We start from the raw sequence: 26,592 nt of genomic DNA on the forward strand, positions 1-26,592 counted from the left end.
ATTAGGCAAAGCGAATCTCGCATAACAAAACGAGCAGAGTAACCTATTGCGCTTCCACGAGAGGGAACGGATAGATTATAGAGCCTCTCTGTTGCAGTTATGGACGAACTGAATAGGAAGAATTCCCTTGCTTTCTGAGAGCGAGACGGAGTGACTCGGAGGGGAAGGAGAAGGAGCCATATGAGTACAGTGAAGAAAGTTGCCATTTCTTAAAACAAACTGAAACTCACGATTTACAGTGCGTAACGAAGAAACCATGTATGGGATAGTTGCGGTTTCATGAGCATTTTAACGGATCCTTTACTTTCCTGGTTTACAAGCACCGTGACAAAAGTTTCTCTAACGGAAAGTATAACAACCTACAGCACAAATCTAGACGGTTTACCGGAACTTTGAGCCTCGTTAGAAGAACTGCGTGGTGCTTTTCGCGTTGCATAGTTTAGCTGGGGTTTTCTACCTCGCTGGACTGGTGATTGGGGGTCTGGGGGGGGGGGGGGGGGGGCGTTGTGGATATATATAAATCAAATTCTACATGGCCTCTGCCAGGATGTACCTTATAACGAGATGCATTCTGATCTCCCTGGTTTGGAAGAGCAGTCTGGCACTTTTATGTCTGCCGTGTGATGAGTCTAAATGCGAGGAGCCAAAGCATTGCTCTGGCGCGGTTGTGCTCGGTATCTGCGGCTGCTGCTCGGTCTGCGCCAAGCAGAAAAACGAAAGCTGCGGTGGTGTCTACGGTCTGTATGGGACTTGCGACCGCGGGCTGAGGTGCGTGATCAGATCGCCGCTAAACGGTGGATCCATCACGCAGTATGAGGTCGGAGTCTGTGAAGGTTTGTATTCTATTTACACTGTTTCATCATTATGACTAGAGCCTATGCTCTGTCTAAAAGTTCACAGAAAACATGTCCATTGTACAAATGTATGGTTCCACTTCGGCTACGCATGGCAGTCTATTATAAGCTATAGTCTCAAAATCAGATAGCGGAATACAATGCATAATAGGCTATATCATATAGAATCCATTCAAATGACTTGAAACGAATAGCAATGAGCAATGTTTGAGTTCTACAGAATGTGCACCTGGCATTTCTGTCATGATATATAATACATTCTTAGTCCTATTGCTCTAGTAGGCTACTAAAAGTTACTACACAGTAATAGGCCTAATAATGTTGGGTTAATAATAATGCTGAACATAAGTTTATTATTTTGTGGCTACTAGGAAGTTCTTACTATTTTCAAAAGTGAATGCTGTTGCTTTTCATGCTGTTTATTTATACAGTCAAGGTAGAGCTATAACTTGCAGTTGCATAAACATGTCTCTCCATGCTGCTGGTCTTGCGGTATGGTGGGGGTCTGGAATAAGAGAGATATTGAGCAAGCGAGCTGGTTAATGTGTTTGCAGCATGTCGGTTTTCCAATTCTTTAGGGTATTGCTAACGGATTCCTTGCTGTTGTTGGACGCGGTGCCAGCCCCTCTCTTTCCGCCGTGGCTTGTGTGTTTTTCATTGGAATATCTGCTATGCAACTCAACATACGCTTCAGCCCGGTATATTTTACATCGTCACAAACGAATAGGACGTGCCCCGCAAATAGGGTGGGCTACCTGGAATCACAGGTGTAGCCTATTATATTTTGTGGCTATGTAGTGTTCGCAATTCGTGGTGACTCAATTAGTGACGCGGCTGTTTCTGGCTCTCTAGAATGCTGTAGTTTTGCGCAAGTTTATATAGCCAAATTGCACTTGTGGAATGTTGATGAAGGTGGTCGATTCCTTGAACATTGAAGAAAAATAAATATTAATCACATCTGAGAGATTTTGATTCTATATTTCATTCCTTATACATAGGATAATCAATATGTTCAATACAACCGACACATTCAATGTGATTTCGTTGAAACAACGTGGAAAACTGATTGGATTTGCAAAAAGTAATCAACATAAGGAAATGTTGTATTTTTTCATCCAACTTTTAACCTAAATCCAATGTCAGGGTGACATTTTCTGGGGGATTTCACGTTGAATTCACGTTATTTCACAACTCAACCAAATGCAGCACTCCCTTTCAACTATAGAATCTGAGTGGAGAGGAAAACGGATATAATGATTTTAAAGTGCAAATTAAATTGTATTTGTCATATGCGCTGAATACAACAGGTGTAGTAGACCTTACAGTAAGCAATACAACAGGTGTAGTAGACCTTACAGTGAAATGCTTACGTACAAGCCTGTAACATCCTGACCAGAGTTCTTATGTGTTTTGCTTGTTTAGTGTTGGTCAGGACGTGAGCTGGGTGGGAATTCTATGTTGTGTGTCTAGTTTGTCTGTTTCTGTGTCCAGCCTAATATGGTTCTCAATCAGAGGCAGCTGTCAATCGTTGTCCCTGATTGAAAATCATATATAGGAGGCTTGTTTTGTGTTGGGATTTTGTGGGTGATTGTTTCCTGTCTCTGTGTTTGTGTTCTGCACCAGATAGGTCTGTCTCGGTTTTCACATTTGTTATTTTGAATTTTGTATAGTGTTCACGTATTCGTCTCTTTGTTTATTAAATATGTTGAACACTAGCCGCGCTGCATGTTGGTCCTCTCCTTCACCAATGGAAGAAAACCGTTACAAAGCCCTTAACCAATAATGCTTTAAGAAGTTAAGAATTAAAAAAATAAGTGTTAAGTAAAAAATAGATGAGTAAAAAATAGAAAATAGAAAAAATTAAACAGCAGCAGTAAAATAACAAGTGAATATACAGGGGAACAAGTATATACAGGGGGGTACCGGTACAGAGTACAGAGGCAATGTGCAGGGGCACCGGTTAGTCTACCTGCATGTACATATTACATTGCCCCGAGGGAGGAGTCATGTTTCAACAGGGGCAGCCATTAATGAAAACATGTTGATGAGCGTCTCAAATGTTTGGCCAGTAAGTAGCCTATGTAGTCTCTCAGGCAGGTGATGTCTATTGTAAGGCATGTGGATAAAACAGCAGCTATAGTTTGTCTCTGCAATAGTCCCCTGGAGGGTTGAACCAGAGCAAAGTATGGAACACCAGTTATTGAAAGTACAGAGCATGATCTTCACCCCATAGCACACCTCTGTCTCCAACCTTAAATGTTCCCCGTTCCCCACAGGGCCTTTCCCCAACACATTAGAGCTATAGTCGCCACCACCTCTCACCCCCAACCACTAATGTTCTCTAGCTTTCCCTCAGAGGCCCTATATTCACCCAGCACATCAGAGCCCCATAATTCACCACCACTTACATACCTGCTGCTGTTCATAGTGTCACAGAGGCAGAGCACACAATGTGTCATGCCATGTGACAGCTAATGTCAGCTTACTCATTATGAATGATGATGAGTGTCACAACGATGCAGGCGGTGCACAGGCCTTTGTTGGTGTAACACAGGGAGCTCGACTCCGCCAGTCTCCCGAGGTACCTCAGTCTGATATTGTTATCAGCGGAGAGCGTCTCTCTCTACGCGAAGGGTCAGATTAAATAAATGCCTTTTAGCCCCTGAATTTATACCCATGCAGTCCCAAGCCAGGTAGGTGTTGAAAAGATTCCGATCACATTTCCAAAACCAACAGATTATGTCAGCCAAAGCCAGTGACACTCACTGATCACTCTCAGTTTGGACAATCACACTGGGTAAGGGTATAAGTGGCTTACCCCGAGCTCACATCCAACAGATCCCCAGAACAGTACCTGGCTAACAGCTCACCTCTAACAGATCCCCAGAACAGTACCTGGCTAACAGCTCACATCCAACAGATCCACAGAACAGTACCTGGCTAACAGCTCACCTCTAACAGATCCCCAGAACAGTACCTGGCTAACAGCTCACCTCTAACAGATCCCCAGAAACGTACCTGGCTAACAGCTCACATCCAACAGATCCCCAGAACAGTAGCTGGCTAACAGCTCACCTCTAACAGATCCCCAGAACACTGCCTGGCTAACGGGACAACATGTAACAAAGAGCACCATCAGACGAGTCTCTCTGGGGGTTCAGGGTCGTCCCACTTGGGGTGATGGCCCTGCTGTGGATGTTATATATTTTTTTCTGTCCCAGTTCCCCAGTTAGTGCTGTCGGATGGTCAGGGTCTCAGGGGATATTAGTTACTCTCTGCCACAGAAGTTACATTACCCCCCAGGCAGCTGGGCAGGCAGGCTTACAGGCAGCTCCAGCTTCAGGCCATTTCACTGCCTCCAGGTTCTCAGCACAGCATCACTGCAATGTACTTTGCAACATACTGACTGTCTGACACCCTATCTGTCATTTCTATTTCTACATCATTTTGCCATTGTATAGTTTGACAGCCATTTGAGTGAAAAATAACTGCAATGATTATTGTTATCTGACTCTGAAAAGGAGCACAGCACCACCACAAAAGTGTTTGTAGTCAGTCATTGACATGGTTCTTGAAGTATGTGGAATAATAATCTCTCATGAATATGTATGCATGTCTCACTGAATTATACATATTTCACAGAATGTTTAGAGGAACAAGAGGAGGAAGGAAGGAGTGTTTCCTGTTCACGCGGGCCTATTAAAGAGGAAATTGTGATAAGGAATAGGTTCTACCCTGTCCTTGATGTTAACCATATTGAAAGTCATTGATTACGTGCAACCGTTGTTTAGCGTCTGAAAGGTCTGTCTCATAGGAATAGCTCCCAGGTCTACCGGGGGGCAATATGCAAATAACAGGCAACAAATCTTGCAATAATAAAAAAAATATATACCATTTAGCAGATGCTTTTATCCAAAGAAACGTACAAAACAATAAGTACATACCATTTTTGTGTATGTGGCACCATTGGGAATCAAACCCACAACCCTGGTGTTACTACACCACCTTCCCCTAGCCTCAGTGGGGCTTACACAATAGGATCTTCTTGAGGTGTCTGTCACTCAACGCAGAGCCTTCAAGTGAGCCCAAATGGCAAAGCTATAACTGTGAATGACTTTGAAGTGACACTGTTCTAAATAGGTGTGCCATGTATCCCAAGCATGGAGTACCTTGCACACCACGGTGTCACAATACACCATTGTCACATTGTTTGAGTGGCTCTTGGGGGTTGTCCTATTAATGTTCATGCTCTCTCAATGAGTAATAGGCAAAATAAACCAGATGACAATTGTACAATTACAGAAATGGTTAAGTAATGATCATAACCAATGAGTCTATGAGAAAATGACTGCTTTGTTTCCTGCGTGGATTATCATTGTGGTTATGAACTCATCTAAAGATAATTCATCAACCATTGGACTGTGGTCAGTACAAGATTCATTGCATCAGTGCTTTTCAAATCTAAATTAAAGTCCCTTCATTGAGGCCCAGTAGCAGTGTTGATCAAATGTTGATTGTAAAATTAAATGTCATTGAGATAAGAACAGAGCTGTGCCAAAAAGCTAGAAAAACATGCACTCACTGCGTGCCGTGCAATAAGTTTGGCTCCCTTGTTTTTCAAATGGTAATGTGGCCAAATGAAATTGGTTTCTTTCTATACTGAACAAAAATATAAACGCAATATGTAACGTGTTGGTCCCATTTTTCATGAGCTGAAACAAAAAGATCCCAGAAATGTTCCATACATACAAAAAGCTTATTTCTCTGAAATTCTGTGTAAAAATTTGTTTACATCCCTGTTAGTGAGCATTTCTCCTTTGGTAGATTAGCTCAGTTGGTAGATTATGGTGCTTGCAATGCCAGGATCGTGGGTTCAATCCCGGGGCCACCCATACTTAAAAAATGTATGTACGCATAAATGCTATATAGTGCACTACTTTTGTCCAGAGCAAGATGGGAATAGGGTGCCATTTGGGACACACCCCGTGGTCTGGATAACTTCCTCTTTGGCAGAGCCACCATGACATGATGGAGCAAGTTAAGTGATTATCATGGCTGTCTGGTTTCAAAGATAATCATTTTATGCAACAAAAAACAGTTTTGTGTTGTTATTATAGTGAACAAAAATATCAATACAACATGTAAAGTGTTGGTCCCATGTTTCGAGCTGAAATAAAAGATCGCAGAAATGTTCCATACACACAAAAATATTATTTATCTCAAATTTGGTGCACAAATTTGTCTACCTACCTGTTAGTGAGCATTTCTCTTTTGCCAAGATAATCCATCCACCTGACAGGTGTGTAATATCAAGAACCTGATTAAACAGCATGATCATTACACAGGTGCACCTTGTGCTGGGGACAATAAAAGGCCATTCTAAATGTGCAGTTTTGCCACACAGCACAATGCCACAGACGTCTCAAGTTTTGATGGAGCGTGCAATTGGCATGCTGACTGCAGGAATGCCCACCCGAGCTGTTGCCAGAGAATTGAATGTTCCTTTCTTGACAACCGCAGACCACGTGTAACCACGCCAGCCAAGGACCTCCACATCCGTCTTCTTCACCTGCGGGATCATCTGAGTGGGGGGGGGGGGGGGGGGGGGTGTATTTCTGTCTGTAATAAAAAAGAAAATCTTTCGGATTGGCTGTGCCTGGCACCCCAGTGGGTGGACCTGGCTCCAAACTGTGTGGGCCTATGCCCTCCCAGGCCCACCCATGCCCTGTCATGTGAAATTAGGGCCTAATTTATTTATTTAAATTGACTGATTTCTATGAACTATAACTCAGTAAAATCTTTGAAATTGTTGCATGTTGCGTTATATTTTTGTTTATATTTTTGTTCAGTATACATAGAAATGACTGTCTTCTGTCAGGAAGATGGTTAAAACGTTGAGAGGAACTAGGACACGTATTTCTCTTGTTTTAACAGTTTACTCTTGGAATGTGTGCACTTGGCTCACAGAAGCGTATCTGGAAGTTAGCGAAGCTGGCTGCTTGTTAGACTGGCAAGCCTGATGCCAAATAATTTAGTGCTTTAAAGACAACATTAAATAATTCTGAGTGACAAAAAAACAGGAATCCAATGTAACAGAGATTCTAACACGAGGATAGAATGTTCTGTTTTTTTTGTGTTCTGTTGCTGTTTAGCATTCCTCTCTAGCTTCTCTATACAAGCTACATGCATGCTATGGCATGAGGGCTGGGGAGGAATAATAATAATATATTTGCTTAGCTCACACCCTTGTCTAAGGCGACATGCATAGTTTACATTTTTACTTTGTGATGTTAGCCATTTCTGCAGCTGGGTATTTACAAAATGAGATGAGCTCCACAAAAATCCATTCCCATTCCCATCTGTTAGACAGATGGCCACCTGGGACTTACAGACAGGGTTTTAAGGTGCAGTTCTCTAAATGGGGTTTAAAGATACAGTTCTCTAAACCAGGTTTAAAGGTTCGTTTCTCCTGAACAAGATTTAAAGGTGAAGTTCTCTAAACAAGATTTAAAGGTGAAGTTCTCTAAACAAGATTTATGCTGCTGCTACTCTCTGTTTATCATATATGCATAGTCACTTTAACTATACATTCATGTACATACTACCTCAATTGGTCCGACCAACCAGTGCTCCCGCACATTGGCTAACCAGGCTATCTGCATTGTGTCCCGCCACCCGCCAACCTCTCTTTCACGCTACTGCTACTCTCTTTCCATCATATATGCATAGTCACTTTAACCATATCTACATGTACATACTACCTCAATCAGCCCGACCAACCGGTGTCTGTATGTAGCCTCGCTACTTTTATAGCCTCACTACTGTATATAGCCTGTCTTTTGTATATAGCCTCTACTGTTGTTTTATTTCTTTACTTACCTATTGTTCACCTAACACCTTTTTTGCACTATTGGTTAGAGCCTGTAAGTAAGCATTTCACTGTAAGGTCAACACCTGTTGTTTACAGTGAAATAATAGCATGCTATTGTTTGAGGAAAGTGCACAGTTTTGTACATGAAAAGTTATTAATAAACAAATTAGGCACATTTGGGCAGTCTTGATTCAAAATGTTGTACAGAAATGCAATGGTTAATTTTATCAGTCTAAAACGTTGGACATCCACTGCTGCCATCTAGTGGCCAAAATCTAAATTGCACCTGGACTGGAATAAAACATTATAAACATTTCTCTTGCATTTCAAAGATGATGGTTCAAAAAAACTACAAAAAAACGGCTGGTTTATTCATTGTTTTATCTTTTACCAGATCTAATGTGTTATATTCTCCTACATTCCTTTCACATTTACACAAACTTCAAAGTGTTTCCTTTCAAATGGTACCAATAAAATGCATATCCTTGCTTCAGGGCCTGAGCTACAGGCAGTTAGATTTGGGTATGTCATTTTAGGCGAAAATTGAAAAAAAGGGGCCGATCCATAAGAGGTTTTAACTTCTCTAGGGTATGTGGGACGCTAGCTACACTGGTTGTGAATCCAGCCAACATGTCAGAATTCAAATAGGTTTGTCGTCGAAAGCAAACGATGCTGTTATCTGAGGATAGCACCATAGTAAACAAAGAGAGAGAAGCATATTTCAACCCTGCAGGCGCGACACAAAACGCAGAAATAAAAATATAATTCATGCCTTACCTTTGACGAGCTTCTGTTGTTGGCACTCCAATATGTCCCATAAACATCACAAATGGTCCTTTTGTTCGATTAATTCCGTCGATATATATCCAAAATGTCAATTTATTTGGCACGTTTGATCCAGAAAAACACCGGTTCCAACTTGTGACGTGACTACAAAATATCTCAAAGGTTACCTGTAAACTTTGCCAAAACATTTCAAACTACTTTTGTAATACAACTTTAGGTATTTTTTAACGTAAATAATCGATAAAATTGAAGACAGGATGATCTGTGTTCAATACAGGATTAAAACAAACTGTAGCTAGCTTTCTGGTCACGCGCCTCTAACAAACAGGACACTTCGAGTGACCCTCGTTCAAGATGGCCGTACTTCTTCATTACACAAAGGAATAACCTCAACCAATTTCTAAAGACTGTTGACATCCAGTGGAAGCGGTAGGAACTGCAAGAAGGTCCCTTAGAAATCTGGATTCCCAATGAAAACTCATTGAAAAGAGAGTGACCTCAAAAAAAAAAATCTGAATGGTTTGTCCTCGGGGTTTCGCCTGCTAAATAAGTTATGTTATACTCACAGACATGAATCAAACAGTTTTAGAAACTTCAGAGTGTTTTTTTATCCAAATCTACTACTAATATGCATATCTTATCTTCTGGGGATGAGTAGCTGGCAGTTTAATTTGGGCATGCTTTTCATCCAAAATTCCGAATGCTGCCCCCTACCCTAGAGAAGTTAAGAGTGTACCGTGTAACTACCTAGCTCAAATCCTGAAAACGAAATTTAAACAAGACTATAGCGTCCATAAAGTGACCATTGGACCTAAAAAATCCTGGATTGACTAAGTTTTGTAGGCGCAACAGTTTTTATTAAATGTATAATTTCCCGTTAACTTCTACTTCATCACAATCCCGGATCCGGGAGCACCCCCATCAGTAAAAAAGCTGACTAGCATAGCCTAGCATAGCGTCACAAGTAAATACTAGCATCTAAATATCATTAAATCACAAGTCCAAGACACCAGATGAAAGATACACATCTTGTGAATCCAGCCATCATTTCTGATTTTTAAAATGTTTTACAGGGAAGACACAATATGTATTTCTATTAGCTAACCACGATAGCAAAAGACACAACTTTTTTTTTCCACCATTTTTTTCCTGCATAGGTAGCTATCACAATTTCGACCAAATAAAGATATAAATAGTCACTAACCAAGAAACAACTTCAATTTTTCGAACAAAACATAGATTTATTGTATAACATGTTATAAGACTGTCATCTGATGAAGTTGTTTCTTGGTTAGTTTGGTTGGTTCTTGGTTAGTTAGGTTGGTTTTGTGCACGCTACCTGTGCTGTGAAAAATGTCTGTAATTTTTTGTATTTGGTGGTGAGCTAACATAAATATACGTGGTGTTTTCGCTGTAAAACATTTAAAAAATCGGACATGTTGGCTGGATTCACAAGATGTGTATCTTTCATTTGCTGTATTGGACTTGTTAATGTGTGAAAGTTAAATATTTCTAAAAAATATATTTTGAATTTCGCGCCCTGCACTTGGCCTGGCTGTTGTCATAAGTGTACCGACGTCGGGCTTGCAGCCCAAAGAAGTTAAGAAACAAAGATGTGCTACCTTTTTGTAGCATTTCTGACAATGCTAACATATTTTTTAGCCGAAACTCAGCATTCTAACACTGGGTCGTTGCTTGGCAGTGTATGCAAACAAACCCAGGCTACTGTATATAGCTAGATATATGGTGGTATTCAAGCTGAGGGAAATCAATAAATTCAAACAGATATTTTTATTTTTATAACGTTACCAGCTAGCTAATGTTACCTAGATAACAAACAGGCAAACAAAGGTAGCTAGCCAATGAATGTGTTATTTTGATTAACAAGTGTTATACCAGTTAGATGAGAGCTAACATTGGCTAGGTAGCTAACCAACTAGCGAGGACAGCTAGCTAGCTAGCTATATTTTGCAAACTGTACGATCTACAACTAAGACTATCTTACCAACGGGACATAAAATACTGTAATATCTTATGTTTCACAAAATGTGGCTGATCAACGACACGGATAATATAGAGATGGCTGGCTTCTCAGTGCATCAGCAGGATAGAGAAGCTACGTCTGGTAAGACGAGGGGCGGGGGTGTGTGTCTATTTGTCAATAACTGCTGTTGGGCAATGTCTATTATTAAAGAAGTCTCGAGGTATTGCTGGTAGAATACCTCATGATAAGCTGTAGACCACACTATCTACCTAGAGTGTTCTCATCTATATTATTCGTAGCCGTCTATTTACCACCACAAACCGATGCTGGCACTAAGACCGCACTCAATGAGCTGTATAAGGCCATAAGCAAAAAATTAAATGCTCATCCAGAAGCGGCGATCCTAGTGGCCGGGGACTTGAATGCAGGCAAACTTAAATCCCTTTTTACCTAATATCTACCAGCATGTCACATGTGCAACCAGACGAAAAACTCAAGACCACATTTGCACCACACACAGAGACGCATACAAAGATCTCCCTCGCCCTCCATTTAGCAAATCTGACCATAATTATATCCACCTGATTCCTGCTTACCAGCAAAAACTAAAGCAGGAAGCACCAGTGACTCGGTCAATAAAAAGGACTGGAATATATTCTGGGATTCATCCAATGGCATTCAGGAGTATACCACTTCAGTCACCGGCTTCATCAATAAGTGCATCGACGACGTCGTCCCCACAGTGAACCAGAATCTATGGATTACAGGCAACATCCGCACCGAGCTAAAGGCTGGACACTAATCCGGACGCTTATAAGAAATCCCGCTATGCCCTCAGAAGAACCATCAAACAGGCAAAGCGTCAATACAGGACTAAGATTGAATCCTACTACACTGGCTCTGACACTCATCGGATGTGGCAGGGCTTGAAAACTATTACGGACTACAAAGGGAAATCCAGCAGCGAGCTACCCAGTAACGTGAGCATACCAGACGAGCTAAATACCTTTTATGCTTACTTCGAGGCAAGCAACACTGAAGCATGTATGAGACCACCAGCTGTTCTGGACGACTGTGTGATTACGCTCTCCGTAGCCGATGTGAACAAGACATTTAAACAGGTCAACATTCACAAAGCTGCAGAGCCAGACGGATTATCATGTACTCACATTTTATTTATACATTTTTATATCACCTTTTTTTAACCAGGTAGGTCAGTTGAGAACAAGTTCTCTTTTACAACTGCGACCTGGCCTAGATAAAGCAAAGCAGTGCAACAAAAACAACACAGAGTTACCATGGCATTAACAAACGTACAGTCAATAACACAATAGAAAAATCTGTATACAGTGTGTGCAAATAAAGTAAGGAGGTAAGGCAAAAAATAGGAGTGATATACAGTTGAAGTCGGAAGTTTACACACACCTTAGCCAAATACATTTAAACTCAGTTTTTCACAATTCCTGACATTTAATCCTAGTAAAAATTCCCTGTCTTAGGTCAGTTAGGATCACCACTTTATTTTAAGAACGTGAAATGTCAGAATAATAGTAGAGAGAATGATTTATTTCAGCTTTTATTTCTTTCATCACATTCCCAGTGGGTCAGAAGTTTACATACACTCAATTAGTATTTGGTAGCATTGCCTTTACATTGTTTAAGTTGGGTCAAACGTGTTGGGTAGCCTTCCACAAGCTTCCCGCAATAAGTTGGGTGAATTTTGACCTATTCCTCCTGACAAAGCTGGTGTAACTGAGTCAGGTTTGTAGGCCTCCTTGCTCGCACACGCTTTTTCAGTTCTGCCAACACATTTTTTATCGGATTGAGGTCAGGGCTTTGTGATGGCTACTTCAATACCTTGACTTTGTTGTCCTTAAGCCATTTTGACACAACTTTGGAAGTATGCTTGGGGTCATTGTCCATTTGGAAGACCCATTTGCGACCAAACTTTAACTTCCTGACTGATGTCTTGAGATGTTGCTTCAATATATCCACATACTTTTCCTGCCTCATGATGCCATCTATTTTTGTGAAGTGCACCAGTCCCTCCTGCAGCAAAGCACCCCCAAAACATGATGCTGCCACCGTCATGCTTCACGGTTGTGATGGTGTTCTTCGGCTTGCAAGGCTCCCCCTTTTTCCTCCAAACATAACGATGGTCATGACGGCCTATTTTGTTTCATCAGACCAGAGGGCATTTCTCCAAAAAGTATGATCTTTGCCCCCATGTGCAGTTGCAAACCGTAGCCTGTTTTTTTATGGCAGTTTTGGAGCAGTGGCTTCTTCCTTTCTGAGCGGCCTTTCAGGTTATGTCGATATGGGACTCATTTTTCTATGGATATAGATACTGTTGTACCTGTTTCCTCCAGCATCTTCACAGGGTCCTTTGCTGTTGTTCTGGGATTGATTTGCATTTTTCGCACCACAGTACGTTCATCTCGAGGAGACAGAACACGTCTCCTTCCTCAGCGGTATGATGGCTGCGTGGTCCCATGGTGTTTATACTTGCGTGCTGTTGTTTGTACAGATGAACATGGTACCTTCAGGCGTTTGGAAATTGCTCCCAAGGATGAACCAGACTTGTGGAGGTCTACGATTTTTTTTCTGAGGTCTTGGTTGATTTCTTTAGATTTTCCCATGGGTCAAGCCAAGAGGCACTGAGTTTGAAGGTAGGCCTTGAAATACATCCACAAGTGCACGGCAGTTAGCCTAGTGGTTAGAGCGTTGGACTAGTAACCGAAAGGTTGCAAGATCGAATCCCCGAGCTGAAAAGATAACAATCTGATCTTCTGCACCTGAACAAGACAGTTACCTCACTGTTCCTAGGTTGTCATTGAAAATAAGACTTTGTTCTTAACTGACTTGCCTAATTTAAAAAACTAAATTGACTCAAATGATGTCAATTAACCTATCAGAAGCTTCTAAAGCCATGGCATCATTGTCTGGAATTTTCCAAACTGTTTAAAGGCACAGTCATCTTAGTGTATGTAAACTTCTGACCCACTGGAATTGTGATATGGTGAAATAATCTGTCTGTAAACAATTGTTGAGAAAATTATTTGTGTCATGCACAAACTAGATGTCCTAACCAACTTGCCAAAACTTTAGTTTGTTAACAAGAAATTTGTGGAGTAGTTGAACAATGAATTTTAATGACTCCAACCTAAGTTTATGTAAACTTCCTACTTCAACTGTACAGTCGTGGCCAAAAGTTTTGAGAATGACAGAAATATTAATTTTCACAAAGTCTGCTGCCTCAGTTTGTATCATGGCAATTTGCATATACTCCAGAATGTTATGAAGAGTCCTGAGATGATTTGCAATTAATTGCAAAGTCCCTCTTTGCCATGCAAATTAACTGAATCCCCAAAAACATTTCCACTGCATTTCAGCCCTGCCACAAAAGGACCAGCTGACATCATGTCAGTGATTCTCTCGTTAACACAGGTGTGAGTGTTGATGAGGACAAGGCTGGAGATCACTCTGTAATGCTGATTGAGTTCGAATAACAGACTGGAAGCTTCAAAAGGAGGGTGGTGCTTGGAATCATTCTTCTTTCTCTGTCAACCATGGTTACCTGCAAGGAAACACGTGCCGTCATCATTGCTTTGCACAAAAAGGGCTTCACAGGCAAGGATATTAACCATTTATCGGATCATCAAGAACTTCAAGGAGAGCGGTTCAATTGTTGTGAAGAAGGCTTGACGGCGCCCAAGAAAGTCCAGCAAGCGCCAGGACCGTCTCCTAAAGTTGATTCAGCTGCGGGATCAGGGCACCACCACTACAAAGTTTGCTCAGGACTGGCAGCAGGCAGGTGTGAGTGCATCTGCACGTACAGTGAGGCTTAGACTTTTGGAGGATGGCCTGGTTTCAAGAAGGGCAGCAATGAAGCCACTTCTCTCCAGGAAAAACATCAGGGACAGACTGATATTCTGCAAAAGGTACAGGGATTGGCCTGCTGAGGACTGGGGTAAAGTCATTTTCTCTGATGAATCCCCTTTCCGATTGTTTGGGGCATCCGGAAAAAAGCTTGTCCAGAGAAGACAAGGTGAGCGCTACCATTAGTCTTGTGTCATGCCAACAGTAAAGCATCCTGAGACCATTCATGTGTGGGGTTGCTTCTCAGCCAAGGGAGTGGGCTCACTCACAATTTTGCCTAAGAACACAGCCATGAATAAAGAATGGTACCAACACATCCTCCGAGAGAAACTTCTCCCAACCATCCAGGAACAGTTTGGTGACGAACAATGCCTTTTCCAGCATGATGGAGCACCTTGCCATAAGTCAAAAGTGATAACTAAGTGGCTGGTGGAACAAGACATTGATATTTTGGGTCCATGGCCAGGAAACTCCCCATACCTTAATCCCATTGAGAACTTGTGGTCAATCCTCAAGAGGCGGGTAGACAAACAAATTCTGACAAACTCCAAGCATTGATTATGCAAGAATGGGTGCCATCAGTCAGAATGTGGCCCAGAAGTTAATTGACAGCATGCCAGGGCGGATTGCAGAGGTCTTGAAAAAGAAGGGTCAACACTGCAAATATTGACTCTTTGCATCAACTTCATGTAATTGTCAATAAAACCTTAAATTAATTAAAAACGCCTTTGGGTTCGTGGAGTGGAAGTCAAGTGGCAGTGAGTGTGGTGGTGTGTACTGCTGCATGTATCTTGCTAGAACAGAGGAGAGATCAGCTCTCAGACTCTCCTATGGCAGGGTTTCCTAAACTCGGTCATTACCCCGCAAACCAGGTGCACATTTTGGTTTTTGCCCTAGCACTACACAGCTGATTTAATCATCAAGCTTTGATTATTTGAATCAGCTGTGTGGTGCTAGGGCAAAAGCCCCAGGACCAAGTTAATTTGTGGAATTTATTTCCTTAATGCGTTTGAGCCAGTCAGTTGTGTTGTGACAAGGTAGGGGTGGTATACTGAAGATAGCCCTATTTGGTAAAAGAACAAGTCCATATTATGGCAAAAATAGCTCAAATAAGCAAAGAGAAACAACAGTCTATCATTACTTTAAGATATGAAGGTCAGTCAATCCGGAACCTTTCAAGAACTTTAAAAGTTTCTTCAAGTGCAGTCGCAAAAAACATCAAGCGCTATGATGATACTGGCTCTCATGAGGACCGCCACAGGAAAATACGACCCAGGGTTACCTCTGCTGCAGAGGACAAGTTCATTAGAGTTAACTGCACCTCAGATTGCAGCCCAAATAAATGGTTCACAGAGTTCAAGTAACAGACACATCTCAACATCAACTGTTCAGAGGAGACTGCGTGAATCAGGCCTTCATGGTTGAATTGCTGCAAAGAAACCACTATTAAAGGACAGCAATAATAAGAAGAGACTTGCTTTTGCCAAGAAACACAAGCAATGGACATTAGACTGGTGGAAATCTGTCCTTTGGTCTGATGAGTCCAAATGTAAGATTTTTGGTTCCAACCACCGTGTCTTTGTGAGATGCAGAGTAGGTGAACGGATGACCTCTGCATGTGTGGTTCCCACCGCGACGCATGGAGGAGGAGGTGCGATGGTTTAGGGGTGCTTTGCTGTTGACACTGTCTGTGATTTATTTAGAATTCAAGGCACAGTTAACCAGCATGGCTACCACAGCATTCTGCAGCGATACACCATCCCATCTGGTTTGCGCTTAGTGGGATTGTCATTTGTTTTTCAACAGGACAATGACCCAACACACCTCCAGGCTGTGTAAGGGCTATTTCACCAAGAAGGAGAGTGATGGAGTGCTGCCTCACATGACCTGGCCTCCACAACCACCCGACCTCAACCCAAATGAGATAGTTTGGGATGAGTTGGACTGCAGAGTGAAGGAAGAGCCTCCAACAAGTACTCAGCTTATGTGAGGAGTCCTTCAAGATGGTTGGAAAAGGATTCCAGGTAAAGCTGGTTGAGAGCAACAACGGCTGAGCCACGAAGCGATAGGCCACACAAACTCACAGAATGGGACTGCCGAGTGCTGAAGCGCGTAGCGGGTAAAAATTGTCTGTCCTCGGTTGCAACACTCACTACCGAGTTCCAAACTGCTTCTGGAAGCAAGGTCAGCACAAGAACTTTTCGTTGGGAACTTCATGAAATGGGTTTCCATGGCCGAGCAGCTGCACACAAGTTCACAATGCGCAATGCCACCTTTTGTGGTGAGTGGGCACCTACTTTTTTTTATTGACATGTTTTGCTAAAATAAGGAAATACGGGCATGCACCACATTAATACAAGACAAAACAGCTAATTCATGCTTTCCACCTGGCTACCCCAACCCCGGCTAACAACTCTGCACCCCCCACAGCAACTGGCCCAAGCCCCCACACTTCTCCTCCACCCAAATCCAGGCAGCTGATGTTCTGAAAGAGCTGCAAAATATGGATCCCTACAAATCAGCTGGGCTAGACAATCTGGACCCTCTCTTTCTAAAATTATCCGCCGCCATTGTTGCAACCCCTATTACTAGTCTGTTCAACCTCTCTTTCGTATCGTCTGAGATTCCTAAAGACTGGAAAGCAGCCGCGGTCATCCCCCTCTTCAAAGGGGGAGACACTCTAGACCCAAACTGTTACAGACCTATATCCATCCTGCCCTGCCTTTCTAAAGTATTCGAAAGCCAAGTGAACAAACAGATCACCGACCATTTAGAATCCCACCGTACCTTCTCCGCTATGCAATCTGGTTTCCGGGCTGGTCACTGGTGCACCTCAGCCACGCTCAGGGTCCTAAATGATATCATAACCGCCATCGATAAAAGACAGTACTGTGCAGCCGTCTTCATCAACCTGGCCAAGGCTTTCGACTCTGTCAATCACCGTATTCTTATTGGCTGACTCAACAGCCTTGGTTTCTCTAATGACTGCCTCGCCTGGTTCACTAACTACTTCTCAGATAGAGTTCAGTGTGTCAAATCGGAGGGCCTGTTGTCCGGACCTCTGGAAGTCTCTATGGGGGAGCCACAGGGTTCAATTCTCGGGCCGACTCTTTTCTCTGTATATATCAATGATGTCGCTCTTGATTCTTTGATCCACCTCTACGCAGACGACACCATTCTGTACACATCTGACCCTTCTTTGCACACTGTGTTAACAAACCTCCAGACGAGCTTCAACACCATACTACACTCCTTCCGTGGCCTCCAACTGCTCTTAAATCCTAGTAAAAGGAAATGCATGCTCTTCAACTGTTCGCTCTCCGCACCCTCCCACCCAACTAGCATCACTACTCTGGACGGTTCTGACTTAGAATATGTGGACAACTATAAATACTTAGGTGTCTGGCTAGACTGTAAACTCTCCTTCCAGACTCACATTAAGCATCTCCAAAGTTAAATCTAGAATCAGCTTCCTATTTTGCAACAAAGCCTCCTTCTCTCATGCTGCCAAACGTACCCTCGTAAAACTGACTATCCTACTCATCCTTGACTTCCGCGATGTCTCCGTGCTTCTACACCTGCATTGCTTGCTGTTTGGGGTTTTAGGCTGGGTTTCTGTACAGCACTTCGAGATATTAGCTGATGTGCAAAGGGCTATATAAAATAAACTTGATTTGATTTACAAAATAGCCTCCAACACTCTACTCAGCAAATTGGATGCAGTCTGGATCACAGTGCCATCCGTTTTGTCACCAAAGCGGCATATACTACCCACCACTGCGACCTGTATGCTCTCGTTTGCTGGTCCTCGCTACATATTCGTCGCCAAACCCACTGGCTCCAGGTCATCTATAAGTCTTTGCTAGGTAAAGCTCCGCCTTATCTCAGCTCACTGGTCACCATAGCAACACCCACCCATAGCACGCGCTCCAGCAGGTATTTTTCACTGGTCATCCCCAAAGCCAACTCCTCCTTTCCTTCTTGTTCTCTGCTGCCAGTGACTGGAACAAATCGCAAGAAATCACTGAAGTTGGAGACTTATATATCCCTCACTAACTTTAAGCGTCAGCTGTCAGAGCAGCTTACCAATCGCTGCAGCTGTACACAGCCCATCTGTAAATAGCCCATCCAACCAACTACCTACCTCATCCCCATATTTGTTTTTGTTTTTCTGCTCTTTTGCACACCAGTATTTCTACTTGCACATCCTCATCTGCACATATATTACTCCAGTGTAAATTTCTAAATTGTAATTTAACTTTGCCACTTTTGGCCTATTTATTGCCTTACCTCCTTACTTCATTTTGCACGCACTGTATACAGCTTTTTCTATTGTGTTATTGACTGTACGTTTTTTTATCCCACGTGTAACTCTGTGTTGTTGTTTTTGTCGCACTGCTTTGCTTTATCTTGGCCAGGTTGCAGTTGCAAATGAGAACTTGTTCTCAACTGGCCTACCTGGTTAAATAAAGGTGAAATAAATTAAATTAAATAAATTCAAGCCTGATGGTCTTGTAAGTATGAAAACAAAGCTGGCTTTCATTTAATGAATAAAATAAGTAGCGTAATGGGATAATGTCTTATTGTGGTGTGTGAAGAATCCAATACTTGAACATGTATGATGTACAACTCACGTTCATGCACCTCCTCTAAGAGTATCAATTAAGTTGTTTGAGAAGGTTTGAATTATAAGCAACTGACCTACACATAGTTTGAAGTACATTACCAACATAGCTACTGTAGTAGGTCAAAGTTGTGTGCTGGAAAACCTTGGTAGAGCATGGATGGAATAGGCATTGTGGTGCTCGTGAATTTCCTTTCTTTTCTGTTTCAGACCAATGCCTATTCTCACTTCATACAAAGTTTTTTGTTTTTAATAACCACTATTATTGTGGCTAGAGTTTCAGTCTTTTCATTGATGAAGATTTCCATCAGGCGTAATTGTCAAGCACATGACAAACACTCCTGTACCCAGATGCACCTGAAGCATGTACTTTAACCATGACTCTCCTCATTAGTGTTGTGCTCAGAACACAGATGTCCCTTCTCATTTGCAGGTTTGCACTGATAGTGGATCCAAACTTCTGCTGTCTGTTCTCAGAAACAGTTCTGTTCTGTCTGTTCTCAGGCTCAACTGTTCTCTTTTTCAACCACTTGTAATGACATCCATCCATCTAAAAATCCATCTAAAACTAAACAACACAATCTGTAATTTGAACAGGCTGACTCTGCCACTTTGTTTGGTAAGCTGAGGAATGGGGCTCTGGAAATAACCATCTCAAATTTAAAATCTCCTGTCAGAAGGAATGGTTGCCTGATGGCTATATAAAAATAACAGAATATAGATTATATCAGTAGAGCGGCGCATAGGGGTTGTGAACCAGCCAAGCTAAACCAATCCCAGATGCCTATTCTCTTACACCCTCCAGTCATTCGCTGGGTTGATTTATGAATGGATTTCAACTCAATAAAATATTGTTTCCACTCACTCTAATGTGATTTGGGGGATTAAACTGTGAGATAACAGAAAGAAATGAAGACACATTTAATTGAGTGACGCCAGAGGCCATGACAGGCTCACCAGCTCAAATAAAATCCAGAACACTCGGTGGTGAGACAACCCTTTAACACCTTTGCCCAAAGATGGATGTGACTGCTGTGACTGCCGCCAAGGGTGATTTTGTGCCCCAGTGTTTTTCTGATGCTCCCACAAATAGGGCCAGTAAAGGCTGGATGAAATTTGGCGTCTGTAGTGAGGGAAGACAAGCGGAAATATTTACCTCCTTCTCCACTGCTTCTTCCTTGTCACGCTCCCCCCTTTTCGTCCCTGAAGTCTCTCAAACAGACCGGGGTTCAAATACTAATACGAACTAATTTCAAATACTTTATCTGGGCTTGATTGTGCTTGCCGTACATAAAAGGAACCAATAGAATAGTTGTAAAAGAGCAAACCCCAATTATCTTGCACTCCAGCCAGACTAGAGCAAATGCTAAAAGTGTTGTAAAGACTTAACATAGTATTTAAACCCAGGTATTCCATCAACTGGTAGTCTGTCCTCATGGGAATCGTGGGCTTGGGAGAAGTGATAGAATTTCCAGGGCTGGATAGTGGATATAATTTAGAACCAGAAGAAAAGATGGAGGGGTTAGGGTTGGCTGGCAGAACTAAATAAGAAATAAAGCCCTAGGTTAGGTTAGAATCCTGAGCTAGCGAAAAACACATCCCCAGGATAGGAAGAGCAGAGCATCTTTTGTAGTTACTGTAAATCCATTAAAAAAGATCCTCTTTTCTTAAAGGCTAAAGCCATTTTTATTTGTGCTTTTGTTGCATCATTTTGTCAGACGACGATAGTTCTTTCATTTTCCTCTCCTACACGAAATTACTGTACATTTAAAAGCTTACATGTTTGAAATATCTTTGTCTTGAGTAATTAATAGGTACCTTCAGTACCATCTAATACAAATACTGCCTGCTCCTTCATGCAGCCAGGCAGGGCCCCCTGCTAAGATAACTATCAGGTGCCACCACAGTGTGCTGTCTGAGACTGGAACCAGGGCGCTATCCTCAAACAAAATCACAGGGACTTCAGATGCCATGGGGCCACAACTTTATCCCTTTTCTTTTAGCATTGCTTTGGTGTTGGGTTTACTGTTTCAATGAAGATTTCATCCAACTTTTAAAACTAGTTCTAATTTCAGATACAGAATGTGTTCAATGCTGCATAACTCAAAATGTCACATAAATCATACTTTGATGTCAGTGGGAGTTTTCTAAAAACACTTGAGTTAGGCAATGCCCTTGTAACGCTCCTCCTCCTCGTCTGATGATGAGGAATAGGAATCATCGGACCAACACGCAGCGTGGTAAGTGTTCATAGTAAATTTAATCAAATAAACTGAACACTGAATGACAAAAAACAACAAAGAGAGTGAACGACACGAAACAGTCCTGTAAGGTGAAAAAACACAAAACAGGAAACAACTACCCACAAACACAGGTGGGAACAGGCTACCTAAGTATGGTTCTCAATCAGAGACAACGATTGACAGCTGCCTCTGATTGGGAACCATACCAGGCCAAACACATAGAAAAGGACAACATAGAACAACACATAGAATGCCCACCCCAACTCACGCCCTGACCAAACCAAAATAGAGACATAAAAAGGATCTCTAAGGTCAGGGCGTGACAGCCCTTATCAATTACAACCGCATTTTGAAAGATAAATGATAATTTAACATCTTCCGTTTTGATTTTGATAAAGTAGTGAATAACATGATTTTGGAATGAGATGTTTGACAAGCAGGTGTCCACATATTTTTGGGCTATGTATTGTTACTGTATTATTAATGCTAGATGTTTATATAATGATGAGTCACGTGTACATTGTGTTCTCTGAACTTGAAGCGTATGCATTTCACACACAGTTATTGACAATAATATACACATACTTTACTGTATCTGTCCATACGCACACACTCAAACATTTACCCACACACTTTCGCTCAATGTCACTTCTATGCTCAGAGATAGAAGATGAAAACATTATACTCTATGCCAACAAAAGCGCTAGAGTGGGCACACGTGCTCAAGCGGGCACACACACACACACACACATGCACATGCAGGCACACACCCACGCACACACGCATAATGCCTTATTTGCACTGCAAATCCAACTTCATAATGTTGCTGTCAGATAGCAGTGTGTTGGGGTCTAGGGGCTGAGACTGACTCTGTGGGGAAAAAATCACTGACGATGAGGTGGGGAGCTAGATAGTGGAATGGAATGCTTCTTCCTACACTTGGATATACTGGGTTCGTCCCAAATGTTACCCTCTTCCCTATGTAGTGCACTACTTTTGACCAAGGCCCATATGGCTCTGGTCAAATGTAGTGCACTATAATAGGGATAGGGTGCCATTTGCAATGTTCCCACTGTAACATACTGATCAATATTTCAGCTGAGGAGGTGAAAATTACTGACCTTTATAGTGTCTTATTTGCAATACGTTCTTGGGGGATAGTGTGAGTACCGGTAATGCTTTCCAGTTAGGATTGTTGGAGGCGTTATGAAAACAAATCTGGAATTGAAACATTAATGAAATGTTATATTGTCAACTTGATAAAACAAAAGTGTTGATGCCCTTGATTTGATGTAGTCTTACAATTACATTGTCCTCACTCTACCTTTCTTGGTCCCGATCAGATGAAAACTGGGACGACGACCAGCTGTTGGGATTTGAGCCGTGCAATGAGAACCTGATCACTGGCTGCAACATCATCGACGGGAGGTGTGAGTGTGACAGCATACGGACCTGCAACAACCCATTTGAGTTCCCCAGCCAGGACGCATGCCAGACCTCTCTGAGGAAGATTGAAGGTATGATGCATGTCAATTAATGTTTATCAATGAAATATTAATGTTTGTCCTCTTGGTCCTGTATGGCTCAGTTGATAGAAGAAGGATATTTAGAAGGAGGAACATTATTCCCAGAATGGAACACATCTCGACAAAACACCTTTCTCTCTCTCTGGCCTGCATGATGCAGTTCCTAAGAGTGGGTAGAGTAGTGCATGCGTGGTCATGTTTCAGGTTTCAAGCCACAAGCACCCAAGGTGTTTTCATGCAGTAATGTATGCTATGTAGTCTACTGTTAGTTACCATCTGTATGGATGGTTTGTTAGATGCTATGACTTTAAATGGATCATCCAAGTGCGTGGGTAGTTTGAGTTCGGATCTGACTCGTGCTGTTAGGTTTTCATAGTGATTTTCTCGATATTATGTTCGCCCCATATGCCTCTGCCAGTTCTATAGGATTTATTATTGGCAGTAATTAACTCAGCTAATTTTATGTGCTTCTTTATTAATTATTAAATACCCAGACATAAATCAAACTGAATTGTCAATTCCCAGCTTCGGTTAGGGGTGGTATGCGGCCTCCATACTGATTGAATAGCTGTCACTGAGCTTGGTTTTCAGGATCTTCATCCTTTTCTGTTGTTCCCCCAGCATATTTAAAATTCTGTTACAGTTGCACTTTGAATAACAACTCGTAAATCTCTGGCGCTACACAATTTTGTCATTTATTTATCTGCTCTTTGCTGCTCCTGTTTTCTCCCATTTTTTGTTTTTTAGTGTGAGGGGTTTTGTTTGTTTAGTCATATATTTTTTCTCTGACAGGCTCTCCTCAGTGCATCACCAAACAAACAAACAAGCTTTTTGTTGAAAAGCTGATAAGGATTCTAATAGGCCTATCATAATGCAGTCCCCCATGGTTACCCAGACTTTATCTCAGTGTCTGCTGTTGTGTTCACAGTTCTCTGGCAGCAGACGGCCAATTAAATCACCAGAATATTGGTTTGTTATGGCAACCAACCATCCTAGCAATGGGGATGAGGGCACTTGTTGTTAAATTATGGCAGGTATACCTTCACATGCTGACCAGACCACCGCACACGTGCGTTCGTGCGTCGGCGTGCGCAATTTTGCGCAAGTTGATTTTGTTCACCCACACCAGACACGAACAGGACATGCAGGTTGAAATATCAAAACAGACACTGAACCAATTATATTAATTTGGGGACAGGTCAAAAAGCATTAAACATTTCTGGCAATTTAGCTAGCTAGCTTGCTGTTGCTAGCTAATTTGTCCTGGGATATAAACATTGGGTTGTTATTTTACCTGAAATGCACAAGGTCCTCTACTCCGACAATTAATCCACAGATAAAACGGTAAATTTGTTTCTCATCATCTCTCCTCCTTTGTTCAGGCTTCTTTTTCTTCTTTGGACTTTATGGCGGTTGCTAATCAACTTCATAGCATTACTACAACCGACTGGAGTGTGTTAATCTTTCCATCACCCACGTGGGTATATGCTCCTAAAAACCAATGTATCCTGTTGTGTCCTGTTTGGCTGGTTCAGTCATTTGTTATGGCTGGTGTTGTGAACGTTGGTGGTCTGTCTGTCTGTCGGTCGGTCGGTCGGTCGGTCTGTCTGTCTGTCTGTCTGTCTGTCTGTCTGTCTGTCTGTCTGTCTGTCTGTCTGTCTGTCGGTCTGTCGGTCTGTCGGTCGGTCGGTCGGTCGGTCGGTCGGTCGGTCGGTCGGTCGGTTTTGGTTCAATGAGTCTCAGAAATTGCAGCCCAAATGAATGCTTCACTTAGTTAAAGTAACCAACACATCTCAACATCAACTGTTCAGAGACTGCGAGAATCAGGCCTTCATGGTTGAATTGCTGCAAAGAAACCACTACTAAAGGACACCAATAAGACGAAGAGACTTTCTTCGGCCAAGAAACACGAGCAATGGACATTAGACTGGTGGAAATCTGTCCTTTGGTCTGATGAGTCCAAATTTGAGATTTTTGGTTCCAACCACCGTATCTTTGTGAGACGCAGAGTAGGTGAACGGATGATCGCATGTGTGGTTCCCACCGTGAAGCATGGAGGAGGAGGTGTGATGGTGTGGGGGTGCTTTGCTGTTGACACTGTCAGTGATTTATTTAGAATTCAAGGCACACTTAACCAGCATGGCTACCACAGCATTCTGCAGCGGTATGCCATCCCATCTTTTTTGCACTTAGTGCGATTATCATTTGTTTTTCAACAGGACAATGACCCAACACACCTCCAGGCTGTGTAAGGGCTATTTGACCAAGAAGGAGAGTGATGGAGTGCTGCATCAGATGACCTGGCCTCCACAATCACCCTACCTCAACCCAAATGAGATGCTTTGGGATGAGTTTGACTGCAGAGTGATGGAAAAGCTGCCAACAAGTGCTCAGCATATGTGAGAACTCCTTCAAGACTGTTGGTGAAGCTGGTTGAGTGAATTGTTTTTTGGTTACTACGTGATTCCATGTGTTATTTCATAGTTTTGATGTCTTCACTACTATTCTACAATGTAGAAAATAGTAAAATTAAAGAAAAACCCTTGAATGAGTAGGTATGTCCAAACTTTTGACTGGTACTGTAAGTATTCACACCCCTGAGTCAATACTTTGTAGAAGCACCTTTGACAGCTGTCACACCCTGGCCTTAGTATTCTTTGTTTTCTTTATTATTTTAGTTAGGTCAGGGTGTGACATGGGGAATGTTTGTGTTTTGTCATGTTGGGTGGTTATATGGTAAAGGGGGTGTTGGGTGTAGTGGATGAGTTTGTGTTGAGTGAATGTTTCTAGGTATGTCTATGTGTAGTGTTTGTGTCAGCACTATTTTGTCTGTATAGCTTCACGGTCGTCAATTTGTTATTTTGTTAGTTTATGTATAGTGTTCGTGTCGTTTTCGTCTTCTTTCTTTAATAAAGAAGATGTACTTTCCACACGCTGCATTTTGGTCCTCACTCTCTTCGCAAGACGATCGTGACAGAATTACCCACCAATGCGGGATCAAGCAGCGTGATAAGCGGCAACAGGAGCAGCGCAAGGAGGAATGGCAATGGGAGCGTAATCTGGACTACACTACGTGGGAGGAGATCGACAGGTGGGCGATCGACCCAGGGCGAGTGCCGGAGCCCGCCTGGGATTCTCTGGCGCAGTGCGAGGAGGGATACCGGCGAATGGAGGCAGCACGACGACGCGGTAGGAAGCCTGTGAGTCAGCCCAAAACATTTCTTGGGGGGGGCTTAGAGGTAGTGGGCCGGCGCCACCTTCCCGCCCCAGTCCAGTTCCACCAGTGCCTACACCACGCAACAGGCTTCCAGTGTGTCTCCAGAGCCCTGTTCCTCCTCCACGCACTCGCCCTATGGTGCGTGTCTCCAGCCCGGTACCACCAATTCCGGCACCACGCACCAAGCCTCCTGTGCGTCTCCAGAGTCCTGTGTATCCTGTTGCTGCTCCCCGCACTAGCCCTGAGATGCGTGTCCCCAGCCCGGTACCACCAGTTCCGGCACCACGCACTAGGCCTAATGTGCGTCCCCAGGGTCCAGTATGCCCTGTTCCTTCTCCCCGCACTAGCCTGAAGGTGCGTGTCCTTAGCCCGGTGTCTCCAGTTCCGGCACCACGCACCAGGCCTACAGTGCACCTCATCCGGCCAGAGCCATCCGTCTGCCCAGTGCCATCTGAGCCATCCGTCTCCCCAGCGCCATCTGAGCCATCCGTCTCCCCAGCGCCATCTGAGCCATCCGTCTCCCCAGCGCCATCTGAGCCATCCGTCTCCCCAGCGCCATCTGAGCCATCCGTCTCCCCAGCGCCATCTGAGCCATCCGTCTCCCCAGC

The 26,592-nt window shown here is 42.8% G+C and overlaps 1 protein-coding gene across 1 annotated transcript in view; it reads left to right on the forward strand.

The window, feature by feature from the left end:
- Positions 1–521: 521 nt before the first annotated feature.
- Positions 522–26,592, forward strand: part of crim1 (cysteine rich transmembrane BMP regulator 1 (chordin-like)) — a 177,411-nt gene continuing 151,340 nt past the window's right edge. Inside the window, exons 1-2 of the mRNA XM_038967679.1 lie at positions 522–833; positions 22,585–22,758. Of these exons, the coding sequence (XP_038823607.1) occupies positions 533–833; positions 22,585–22,758 (475 nt within the window). The 5' untranslated portion in view covers positions 522–532. The remainder of the gene's footprint in view (positions 834–22,584; positions 22,759–26,592) is intronic.

Source organism: Salvelinus namaycush, chromosome 28, assembly GCF_016432855.1.
Source record: "Salvelinus namaycush isolate Seneca chromosome 28, SaNama_1.0, whole genome shotgun sequence".
In the NCBI taxonomy this organism is placed as follows: Eukaryota; Metazoa; Chordata; class Actinopteri; order Salmoniformes; family Salmonidae; genus Salvelinus; species Salvelinus namaycush.